Below are 12,633 nucleotides of genomic sequence, written 5' to 3'. Positions count from 1 at the left end.
AATTCTCAGAATTACTTTCCAAGACTTCAAAGGTTAACATGTGCTATGCAGGTTTCAGATCACGTATCCACATTTAGACACAGTGCTCCAGCATGCTAATCAGCCTTCGATATCTAGGAACTAAACTGCACTCCCACTCCAACCGCACACACCGCAGGCAACGTGTGTCAGGTTTACCCATAAAGCAATGCACAAGGAGCAGGTCCTTCATGAGGTTCACCACATGCATATGTGCAAAACCTTCATGCAGCTTCTGCTGAACACACAAGCAGCACACCCTCTCATTTAGAAAATAAGAACCTGCTGGGGACTCGAGGCGCAGTTGTAATGGCTGTAAATATTGAGGAAGACAAGTGCTGGTTGTGGCCGGAGAGGTCGGACCACGGGTGAGTGTAAAAAATTTGGCGGGATATGATCCTGATCTTGGAGAAGTTAACGCCTCCGAATGAGGTGCTTTCAGTGCCCATTTCCTCCCAGTTACTACAGCAAAATCTGACGAAGTTTACCACAATATAAATATTTACAGTTACATTTTTTCTTCAAAGACTTTTATTTTTATCTTATCGAAATGTTTTTGGATTTGGTGTGGCAAAGTATATTTAGAATGAACACCAATACTTACCCTGAACAAGTCCAGTCATGCACCTGATTAAGGCGGGGTTTTTTTGTGGCTCTGCATTTAAATTATTGAATAGACCGTCTTGTTAAAATTGTGCGGGACGGGCTATTTCAAGACCACCTTCTTTAAGGACAGGCACTTGCAATTGTAATATTATTTTGCTTTCTGTGTTGTTCGAGCTAATTGAATGCAACACAAAAGTAAATATATAAAAAAAACTAAAATAATCATCCATCTCCATCTAGGAACCTCTGTAGTCCAACTAGGGACTGTAGAGGCCAGTGATGACCATTGCATTTATTGTCATTTTACGACCATGGTAGGACCTCCGATTACCTCTACCACACTATGAGCAATTAGGGAACGCCAATTAGCTTAATCTGAATGGGAGGGAACCTATGGAATATGGGGGGAAAGCCGCCAAGCTTGGGGAGAACATGCAAACAGACCTCAAGTAGGAATCGAACCCTCAACTCTGAAGGTGTAGGGCGACAGTGCTAACCACTAAGCCACCGTGCCACCAAAACAATCATATACGAATAAAAAATATGATTATATTAAAATATCTGTGTATTTAATTATCAGCAACTACAGTATATAACAGTTATGCAGTGCTCACAACGTCTATAAACCTATGACGTAACAACTTCAGGTGCCAAAAAAAGACTCAAACGTAGTAATGTTTTGTCCACGGAAAAGTAAAGAAATGTTTATAAATGAAATGAGGAAAAATTATGACAAACTTCCTATTTTTACTTTTGTAACTAGGGTTATTAACAGCCAGTTGTTATTACTAATAAAATTCACAAGCATGACAACCTCCAGAAATAGCACTTGATGCAGCACATACTATTTTAGACTTTCTTTAAATTTAAGTTAATTCATAACTTTATCCATAAAAATAGTTTTCTATGAAATAAGTAAAGTCTCCTATTATGATCATATATTTTGTTTTTTTAAGGAAAACCCCCCACAAAGGTTTTAAAAGGAAATGCATTTTAATTTCTATTTATTCATCCATCTATGAGCCTCTAGCATAAAATATTATACCATAGATACTAAGTGTAATAACCCCCTGGTGCCTATTTTCACCAAATATTATAATGCATAATGTGTCACTTTACACCAACCTGTCACCTAACCAACCTAATGGAAGTCCCAGCCCTGATCTGTATTTCCCAATATAGATCTTACTGAGCTATAGAAAGCTTTTAAACACATTAAGATTAACCCATATATAATTAAAGCTTAAACCTGGAAAGCAGGAAAATAGGGTGCATACTATAAATGAAAGCAAAAATGTGACTTTAGAAATTACATGCGCGAGTATAGAATGCACGTGTCCTAATTGGAAAGCGAGTAGGAACTTTAAGGGCAGCCTGTTATTAACATCTAAAATATGCTACGCCCATGACAGCCAGACACAGAGATATCTATAAGATTCGACATTTCGCTCACTTTCCTCCAAGTGCCAAATTACAAGCCACATTCATGATAAACCTAGGGGGAGGTTTCAGGGGGGGACCCTCCTTTCCAACGAGACGCCCGTCTGTGGTCATACATAGCCCCTGTGCTCAAAAATAGCATCGGTATTTCTGGCTACATGTGGATGCAATGTGTCAGAGTGGCAAGTGAGGGATGAACACTGAGCCACCTGGGAAAATGATGAAAATAATATATGTGCAGAATAACCAACCACCATGTTGACCTAAAATTCACAAGACTTCTTATCTTATCAGCGTGTTGTGGTGTTATTTGGCACAACCATTAATAGAATTGTATGTTCATTGTACTTTTACTTTGAATTTTTTTTATTTACTCTTTTACATTTGGCTTAACATTTTCGTAGAGGACTATATCATATTGGAAAATATTTTGAACTTAACTGATTGAGCCATCTCTACCACAAAAATCCATTACATCATAATGTGTCTTTAAATTTTGTAGTATGCCTTTTTAACTGCTACAACAAAAGGTTTGCAATTCTTAAAAACATTTATGCACACTTTCTTTGCTATTTGTAAATAAATTGATACTTTTACCATGAAGTGACATCTCAGCCGTTTGGTAGAGACCTACAGTATATTCGGGTTTGTTCAAAAATTAAACACTTATTGTTATTATTGCCCCAAGAAAATATAAAAGTAAATGCAAGGGAAATAATACAGTAGATATTACTATTGTACAGAAAAATTTCCTGGTATTAAGAATCAGGTTCTGCACCTACTTGAGTCAATTTTCTGCTTTCCCTACTTAGATTGTGAAGATTGAGTACTCAAGAAAAAACACCAAAAGACTTATTCTAGTGGCACACTGACTACAAATAATATTAGTGGATGCTTTTACAGTAACACTGTTAGAATAACATGGGTGACTGCAAATGAAAAATGTAAGGGTGTGTCGCTTTAGGTGTATCACAAACATTTGAGCTACAGTTCTATTTGCAGTTGCTGATTCATTAGATACCAGGTGCAAACAGAAACTAAACTGTTTTTCTCAGATTAAACTAAACTGTTTTTCCCACATTGCATGTATGGCATTTGGAAGACGCCCTCATCCAGCGTGATATACATTTATCCTGTTACACATCTGAACAATTGATTGTTAAGAGCCTTAACTTAAGTGCCTTTGTTAAGTGTCAAGGGCCTAACAGTGAAAACTTAGTGGTGCTGGGGTTTGAACCTGGACCTTTCGATGAGTAGTTCAACACCTTAACCACTGAGGTACCCCTGTCCCTATAGAAAGCCATTACCTATATGAATACCTATAAATCATCCTCAATACCGATTATCACAGGAAGCCTGAAGATAAGGGGACTTGGGCACAAGGCAGAATGTCACACTGGACAGGGTGCCAATCCATCACAGGGCACACAAGAACGCAAACACTCACATGTCAGTGGACCGTGTGAGGAAACCAGATACCTGGAGGAAACCCACCAAGGGGAGAACATGCAAACACCACGTACAGTATAGACGTTTATACTGTAGGTGGAACTCGAACCTTCCTCCACTTTGGAGGTGCAAGCCCACTGTGATAAGCCACTATGCCTTCAATAAAACATTGTTAATTTGTTAATAATTATACATAGAATACACTATAAATGATAAAAACTGCAATCAGTTTTCTGGTGGTAACAGCAACTCTGTTGCAGTTGATTATTTACCCATAAGACACGCCACAGTATTTAGCTATTAGTTTTTAATTCATAAACAGTCTCCAATAAACGATTGTGTACTTACAAAGTGGTGCCTGATATAAGTGCATGAACAGAGTGTTATAGTGTGACGGAAATGAATATTCCTGTTCTAGACAGTTCTACCAAACACCCTTTCATTGCTGTGATAAAAAAGCGAGTGTGTGCAACCGTAAGCCTTTGATAAACAGAGACCTCACACAAAGCACATGGTAGTCAAACACAACATGGAATAATTGCACCCTGTACCGTCGGCTGCGTCTGAAATTATTTCCATGCGCGGATTCCAGAGCGCCGATTACACAACCTTTTTTTTTTTTTTTTTTCCCGAGACTGCACCTTCACTACAGCCTTGCGAATGTTCCAGGTGGAATTTTTTATTCTCTTATTACTCGAGGGAAACCTGTTGCGTTTTGCAGCGTACCGTTTGACACGATGATGTGTGTACGGAGTTGTACAAACACAGCTTCTGAGAACAGGGCGGTTGGTTTTACTGGCCTTGAGCATATGCAACGGAACCCTGTGATTACAGAACGACGACCGTGCCAGCTGGGCCCCGGCAAACCCAGCCCCGGGTCGAGCATGTTTCATCCGCTGTGCCACATCAAACCGTACCATGGTTAGCTAATCACCCGACATGGCAGCGAAAAGCCAGGAGGACAGATGTGGTGGGGTTTCTGATCTAGGAGTGGAAGCCAAAATGGGAAGGTGCATGGAGAGGGTGGAGAAACAGCCACATGTGGGCAGATGTGGAAAGGAGACAAGATCGGCCTACTGATCCACACGTCTCATTCCAATCACCACTAGTGTACTGTTTACTCACGTGTCTTTAAATGGTTTCGCCTGGCTGACATAAACCAGTCATTTAGACAGCGCTGGGATTAAAAATAAAATTTTTGGACACCCTGTATTAACTAAAGAAACAGGATCAAGTTAAATACTGTAGAGACGGAAAACCCAAGACTCTACTACTCTATAGGCAATGCAAGAATGGAAAGCACATGTTTACCGCTGACTTTTTATTTTTATCAAGGTGATGTATTAAATACGCATCCCTATCCCTTACCCAGCTTACAGTACAAATTACATTTACAGTACAAAGCACTTATCCAGAGTACCATTATAAGTGGATGAGAGCGAGAGCAAGAGCGAGAACAGATGTTGAAAAACACCTTAAATTACAAATAACGATTTTTGGATTTTACATTTACTTCTTTTTTTTTCTTCCTGTATTCCATAGTGGTTAAACTGTAAAGTATAGGACGGGTTCGGGCTTTTTACAGGCAGCTCAAGACATTTTTGAACAGGAAGGCCAACATGTGCTTAATGCGCTGCTAAAAATATTCAGCTCAGCATAAAGACAGAGCTTTACTCTCTACTATGCATTTGGCAAAACGGTCGGTTTGCGTCAAGGAAGATCAAAAAAAGGTCACATCTTCTGAACAGACCCGTATTAAATTATCAGCAATCACTAACCATTAAGGTTTGGCATACAATAAAAAAAAAATCCATTAATTAGTACGTCTGTACAAGTTAATGGGGCAGTAAATGGAAGGATCTTAATTTCCACTATGCACGCAGGGGCGAGCTGGATTTCTCTTCAACACAGATGCTGTGGCAGATGCAAGGAGTAGAAAATAGATTTGGGTGAGAGACGCCACACGTGTAGCCTAAATACGGCCATTCACGTCCAGAGCGTTATAATCTCAAAACGCCCGCCTATTCCGATGGTCACTCTTAGTTCATGTGCTCATTTTTACTGAAAACAAGCATAACTTAAAAAAAAAAAAAAAAAAGGAGCTTTTTTTGGAGATTCAGCAAACAAACAGGCAACCTTCTGTCAATGTTTTGACTTTAAACTTAAATTTAGCAAAGTGCAGCAAACCAGGCCTGTACACAGAACTGTGTAATCTCCCTCGCACACAGTAGGAATTCTATACAGTATCTGCGTCCTGATGCTGAACAGCTCAAGAATGTCCGAGAGGACGGGAAAAAAGAGCGACCGCAAATATGCACCAGGAGCCTAAAATAAATCTGCATGGTTGTTTTCTAAGACAGTCACTCGTGTGAGATTCAGTAACTACTAGAAGAGCATTATTTTGGAAGATATGTCTCTTGCTTGTAATAAACAAATTAGGAGCTGTTAGGAGAGGTGTGTGACATGCAGTGAGAGCACTGTAGTAATGTGCATGAAAACAAGCCATTTGTATCCTATGATAAGGGAGATTACTGTACCTTCAGTCCACCCAGTCCTGGAAGCCCATCATTTCCAGGTACTCCAGGCTCCCCCTACAAGGAACACATTGTTTCGTGAATGTTCGTTTTCTTCTTAACCCATTGCAAAAACATTCTGTTTACAAGCATCTCTAACAGTGGTACTTTTTATCCTATTTACATACCACTGAACATTTAAAAATGGGTAGAAAACAAACTGTACAATTATGAGACATAAAAGTTTGTTTTTTTTACAGCAAGTAGGATCATGTCTACACCTATAATAAATACATATTAGCAAAGTATAATATTAAATATGTTACAATAATAAATACGAACATAATACAAGCCACCTTATTTAAACCAAAGTAGTCATGGTAAAATTATATGTAAGCCATAATTGTCTTGGTACAACCATAGTAGGCATGGTAAAAAAAAAAATAAATAAAAAAATGGTTAACCATAGTAATTTGGGTAACACCACGGTAATGCCATGCACCCATAGAAAAACCATAGTTACACCATAGTAGTTTTGATAAATCCGCAAACAAGCCATGGGACAACCATATTAAGACATTTACAGGATTTGGCAGACACCCTTATTTAGGGCAACATGCTTCTTTTAAAATCTCATTAAGGATTAAGGGCCTTGCTTAGAGGGCCAACAGGGGCACCTCTATGGTTGTAGGGTTCAAACCTGGGACCTTCTGAATCGTAGTGCAATGCCTTAACCCCTGAGCTACTCCTATAACATTGTAAAACACATAGTTAATTATAGTAGCCTTTGTAAAACCATAGTTAAACCATAGCTACCTTGTTAAAATCATTGGGTAAGCCATAGTAGTTATGGTACAACCATATTTACACCATAGTAACCATGTTAAAACTACAATAAAAACATATTACTCTTGGTAAAACCAAGGTTCAGCCATGACTACAATAGTTTAAGTATTGTTTTATCATAGAACCCATGTTTAAACCTTGGTTTTAATACCAATACCAAGAATACCAATAGTACCCAGTAAAGCCATAGTAAAACTATAGTAGTTATAGTAAAATAGCCAGGGTAAAACTACAGTTTAACCATATTTTCCATGCTAAAACCATAGTTAAACCAAGAAAGCCATATGGAATATGGTTAATTAACAATATGAAATATATGTACTGCATAACCAAATCCAGTCCTCCAAAAGAAAAATCTTATTTTTGAGTTCGAAAATGACTCACTGGTGATCCAGGTTTCCCTGGGGGTCCTGTTTCCCCTTTCTGCCCTGGGAATCCCTATGAGAAAACACACTCAGATCAGTGAGAGTAAAATAACATCAGAACACTTTGTCCATGATAGAATCTATAAATATTTACCTTGCTTGCTTCTACTGCATAATCATTCCATTTTGAGAGTCCAGGGCCCTAAAGACGGGTAAAAATCATTGTTTGTTAAATGGTGCATATGCTAAGTAGAGCAATCAATATTGCACTATTTTAGGCTGTAATTTGCTCTGACATATCATTGGTTCAGGAAATGGAAATAGTGTTACTAGGCAACTGGGATATAGGCAGAAGCCAGAGCATAAGCTAGCTAATGACTGAGACTAATGATTTATCTAGTTAGCACGTTAGCTATTAAGTCTTAAAAGGACATTCCTTTAATTGTGTTGTTAAATGACTAAGGATCCTTATTACAATTACAATTACACTGTAATTACAAAAAAGTCTTTATAATATTACAGACAGGAAATATCTCATTACCCAGTTTACCTACTTGTAAGCCAAGTCCAAGGATGGACGTCTTTTAATTCTTTTTTATTTGTAAATCTCTAGTCCATAAAGAAAATCCCTAAATTCCTGATGTTAGTTCGGGAAATCTGTACACATATATGTAGAATCTGTTGTATTTTTTTTTAGGAATTAAGTATAGCCTTACAGTGGGCCCCAGAGGCCCCGGAGGGCCAGGCAGTCCTGGTGGCCCTTGGATTCCCATCGCACCCTATGGAAAGATGTACACCTCATGACTATTGATAAACATGCAAATATTTATAAAATGTATAATAATTGTGAATGGTTTGTTCTTAAAAGGATGATTAGACTTTTTTACTTTTTTTCTTCCCCTGGATAGCTAAATAATTAAGAAATACAGATAGTTCAAGTTAAATTTGCACAAATACACCTTAACTTTGAAAGATATGAACTCGATTTAGCTCAGTCTGACTGCAGAAGCTTTATGCGAGTCTCAGCTGAACTTTGGAATGCATTTTTGCATGGAACGAGGGTTGTGAACTTGCCACCGATTACTTTTATTGTACTTAAAATGGCAAAAACCTATTGTTATGTACTTATAACATGCACATACTGTATATACATGTTTTAACTACAGTATCCCTTAAAGCTGCTGGCTACAGACCTGTGTGTCTCTTTTTGATATAGGTACACTGCTAAAAAAAGGTGTAACATGGCCGATGTGGGCAGCTCTGGCTAACTTTAAAGAGTTTAAATTATATGACTTACTTTGGCACCAGCCTGTCCTCTCTCTCCCTTTTGGCCTGGTTCACCTGGTTCACCCTGGAAATGGAGGAAGACAAGAACAGCATTAAAGGCACAAAAGGTAATAATGAATGCACAATATGAATAAAAGCTATCTACTGTACTTGATTCCATACATAAATATCAAAACATTACTTTTGATAAATTGACTTTTTTAGATTATGTCACTCACTTTCCCGCCGTCTCTTCCAGGCTGCCCAGATGGACCCCTTTCTCCCAGCTTACCCTGAACACGTAAATAAAATTCAATGCAAATACCAACCATACACCTTATTTCCTGTGTTGGGGGACGTTACTTTTTAAAGTAACTAATTTCATTACAAAATTACTGTCATTAAAAAGTAATTAGTTACATTACAGTGTTACTTTCCGATAAAAGTAACTAGTTCGAGTACTTTTCCATCGCAGAAATGAAAACTCATTTGTGATTCCTCATGCATGTTGTTTTAGTCAAGACCTTTATAATCATTCTTTTATCATCACTCAGCGAAGTTTGGCCCATAATCTGTTAACTACCGCCTATCAGTTACATACCACTAATACCCCTATCTCACCTCCGCGTTCCGCGCGGTGGCCGTAAGTAAGGTTCATCATGATTCACCGCGAGTTTTGGCGCTATGATTAGGGTTCAATTAGTTTATCATTCAATCATATTCATTTACCAATTTGATCAGCAACAAACAGCTTGAGTAATGCAATATAGCTCTACACTGTTGCTTTTTTATCATACTTTATAGGATGCTTGTGCATTTGCGTTACTAAGAGAGTCTAACTCAATCTTCAAATTATGAAGCCATGTATGGAAATGGCTTCCTGGCTGATGGTGATAAGCTCACATTAGTGACAAAAGACCCGAAACATTACTAGCAACTAGTAAAAGTGATAAATGTGACACAAATGAGCCACTCACAGGTTTTCCGTCTGGGCCAGGAGGTCCCTCCCGACCCTTCTCTCCTCTGAAGCCCTGTGTATAGTGCAGATGAAGTTCAAATTAGATCAGATTTTTTTAATACAAATTATATAATGATTAAGACCACACCTACATTCTAACACTAATTATAAATGTATTAAACCATCCGTTCACCTGCCCATCCATTAATTAATGACTCACCATGGGTCCAGGTAGGCCTGGTGGTCCGGGTTTACCACTGGGGCAGTCACAACCCTCGCCAGGATGAGAACGATCAGTAGGACACTAAAAAAGTGGTGACGTGGATTTTGAAACATTAAAACACTCCTTATAAAATTCATATACAGTATAATATGTAGAGACATATAATATGTGGAGACTCACCCTGTCATCCTGCTGTAAAAACACATAAAGAGAAGTTAGGACGTGAAGGAAATTGTAGGTGCCATATGCTGCGGATAAACAGTGAGCACGGACTTACCACGGAGGAGATCTCGCATGCTGTCTCTCGCTCGCTCTGCAGAGGGTCACAGTAGAGCCGCAGCTTCTGTAAGATGATCTGGATAGAAGTGACAGACACGGCAAGCTTAGCGCAAAGGAATAAGAATTAATAAAAGCTAATTGGTCTATTTGGATAAAGAATACGTTTAGCCTGTAGAGATTTGTCATTTTCTAATGACCTACTGGCACAGTGGTCCCTAGGTTGCTTTTTGTGGCCACTTGCGTCTTGCCGTTGATGTAGATGGGAACAGCTTTGTCCAAGAGCTGCTCCTCGACGTATATGTCATCTACAAAGCAGGTGACACGTTTGGGCCTCACCAACAACTTCAGCTGGTGCCAATCTGTGTCAAAGAGCCTCTTGGGTGGATAGAAACACAAACGTGAGTTAAGTTGCATTACCAGTTCGCGTAAGATAGATGTTTTTTTTTTTCTTGTGAAATCCGACCCACCTTAATGCCTCGGTCATTAAATAGGACAGTCTGTTCTCTCGCCGTTGTGCTGGTACTGGTAAAGATGACGGACTTGTCTAAGCCATTCAAAGTCACTGCGACTTGCCGGACACCGTTTTCAGACAGCACCCTCCAGAGGTCAAACTTCATCCGGTGGACTGGGTTTTTGACCCGCAGAGTGGCCACAAACACATAGGAAGGAGGCAGGCCTGCTGGAAAGATCTCTCTGTGAAATAATCAGAATCAAACGTGAAGGTCAGATTAAGGTTACATTAAGGTGTGTTAAGTCGAACAGACTGGGTGTTACCTGGTGCTGTGAGTAAGATCCAAGCGAGGGTTCAGGAGGTAGGCAGCTTCAGATACGATAGATCCCTGCACCTTTTTTGCCACTGTCTCGATCCCCATTATACTCATCAGGTCAAAGCCCTTCTGCCCATTGACAGTACCAGGGATCCTCGGAGGACACACCGACTCTGAGGATGACACCAGTGGGATTAGTTATGTGGTAGCTTAGAAGAACTAGGATGTAGATTTAATGTAAATATACAGATAAATATGCTTCTTTGCATATCCGAAAGATAGTTGCAGGTCAGAGCAGAAGGTCATCCATGATACGGCTCTCCTTGAAGTAGGTGGGGGTTATCGGCAACACTGGGGTTTGATCTCCTAGCATCCTATACAAGCATTCCATTCAAGTTCCTAACCAGATTATCAAAATATTCAAAAAACTGAAAGCCCTTGATTTCCTGGTTCAGGTGCAAATGCAAAATCTGGGCCGAAAACTGTCCAATTAGACAGTGTTTAAATACTATCATTTGTACCGACTTAACTTCACCAGGCTATCAAAGCTAATTGTTGTACTGCATAAAGATATGTGTCGACATAACAGGACAGAAAATAAAAATCATTCATCATCAGTCTTTCATCATCCTCTCCATCCAAACACACATCCCTACACAGTGTTTGAGGAGGATACCATCATTTCCAAACCGTCCTCAACAGCTCATCCTTACGATTAGAAGGTGTCGGGCTTCAGTAACCCTTGAAGCCTGAAACAACCCAATTGTTGGTCATCTCTCTTAGAAATGACCCAGTGCAGCTGGACTCACCCTCACAGAGTTTCTGCTCCATCACACCTCCTATATTCCCAATGGAGGTGTAGTCCTCCACATGCAGCACGTAAGTGGAAGAAGGCTTGTTGGCCATGGACACCAGCTCGGCGTTGGTGATCTCATCTCCGACGCCTACAGCAAACAGGACGATGTTCTGCGCTTTGGCTTCCATCGCCGGATCCACCACATCGTCCTGCGACCGGCCGTCCGTCAGAACCACAATGATGCGTTTCCTGGTGGTCTTCGTGGTGTGGTTTAGGTCAGAGAACACATGGTCAGTGGCAAACTTGATGGCACGGCCTGTCTGAGTTTTGCCACCGAGGTAGGAGATTGCAGCGATGTCCTTCAGAAGGGTCTGAGTGTCCTGGTGCTTCCCGAGCGGGATCTCCAGCCGTGGCGTATCGCTGTATTGGACCACAGCGACCTGAGTGTGTCGAGAGCGCACGTCGTAGCCACCGGTGATGTTGATGAGCCAGCGCTTGGCTGCGTTGAAGTCTGCAATGCCGAGACTTGACGAGCCATCAATGATGTACACCAAGTCAGTGGATGTGGTGCTACAACCTACAACAAGTCCAGGAAAACCTTTTTTTCCACAGGTGTATATATATACAGAGCAAGAGGTTTCCAAAAGAAGATCAGGGCAAAACAATCAAGGAAAGCATACTCTCAAAAAGTGGTGCAGGAATAAAGTACAAACAAGCAAACACAGCAGTAATATGAACATGATTTTTAATAGTTTAGCAAAGGAAAAGCAATTTGGAAACAAACCAGCTTGACTGTCCTCCTGATCATGTCCTTTCGTGTGGGTCAGGAATAGACAAATAATAAACGATCCCAGGTAACATTTCCTCATTATACAGTAGGTCAATGGGACATCAAAAACTGATCTGGAAAAAAAGGTTCCTGTATGCAAAAAGGATAGACACACGTCGAGTTATTAAAATGTAAAACATGCAAAAAAATCTATTCAACAATCTGGACGTGAAAATGGTGACAGATTCCTACATTAAAAATGGCAATGCAGAAACACACAATGCATATTTGTGCTCTCTCCAGCAGCTTAGTACACCTGTACCAGGTGGTCTGTGTTC

The 12,633-nt window shown here is 39.9% G+C and overlaps 1 protein-coding gene across 1 annotated transcript in view; it reads right to left on the bottom strand.

Moving 5' to 3' along the window:
• The window catches only part of si:ch211-106n13.3 (vWFA and Collagen domain-containing protein), a 29,393-nt gene that overhangs the window by 16,470 nt on the left and 290 nt on the right, over positions 1-12,633 (bottom strand). The window contains exons 2-16 of the mRNA XM_053486720.1: positions 12,311-12,445; positions 11,540-12,103; positions 10,738-10,903; positions 10,431-10,656; positions 10,165-10,338; positions 9,962-10,039; positions 9,865-9,876; positions 9,682-9,765; positions 9,481-9,534; positions 8,743-8,796; positions 8,535-8,588; positions 7,954-8,016; positions 7,392-7,439; positions 7,257-7,310; positions 6,051-6,104 (exon numbers count right to left, since the gene is read on the bottom strand). Of these exons, the coding sequence (XP_053342695.1) occupies positions 6,051-6,104; positions 7,257-7,310; positions 7,392-7,439; positions 7,954-8,016; positions 8,535-8,588; positions 8,743-8,796; positions 9,481-9,534; positions 9,682-9,765; positions 9,865-9,876; positions 9,962-10,039; positions 10,165-10,338; positions 10,431-10,656; positions 10,738-10,903; positions 11,540-12,103; positions 12,311-12,395 (1,770 nt within the window). The 5' untranslated portion in view covers positions 12,396-12,445. The remainder of the gene's footprint in view (positions 1-6,050; positions 6,105-7,256; positions 7,311-7,391; positions 7,440-7,953; positions 8,017-8,534; positions 8,589-8,742; positions 8,797-9,480; positions 9,535-9,681; positions 9,766-9,864; positions 9,877-9,961; positions 10,040-10,164; positions 10,339-10,430; positions 10,657-10,737; positions 10,904-11,539; positions 12,104-12,310; positions 12,446-12,633) is intronic.

This window comes from Clarias gariepinus, chromosome 25 (genome assembly GCF_024256425.1).
Source record: "Clarias gariepinus isolate MV-2021 ecotype Netherlands chromosome 25, CGAR_prim_01v2, whole genome shotgun sequence".
Taxonomy (NCBI): domain Eukaryota; kingdom Metazoa; phylum Chordata; class Actinopteri; order Siluriformes; family Clariidae; genus Clarias; species Clarias gariepinus.
Note: the sequence above shows the minus strand (reverse complement) of the source record. Positions and strands in the feature narration are given on the sequence as shown.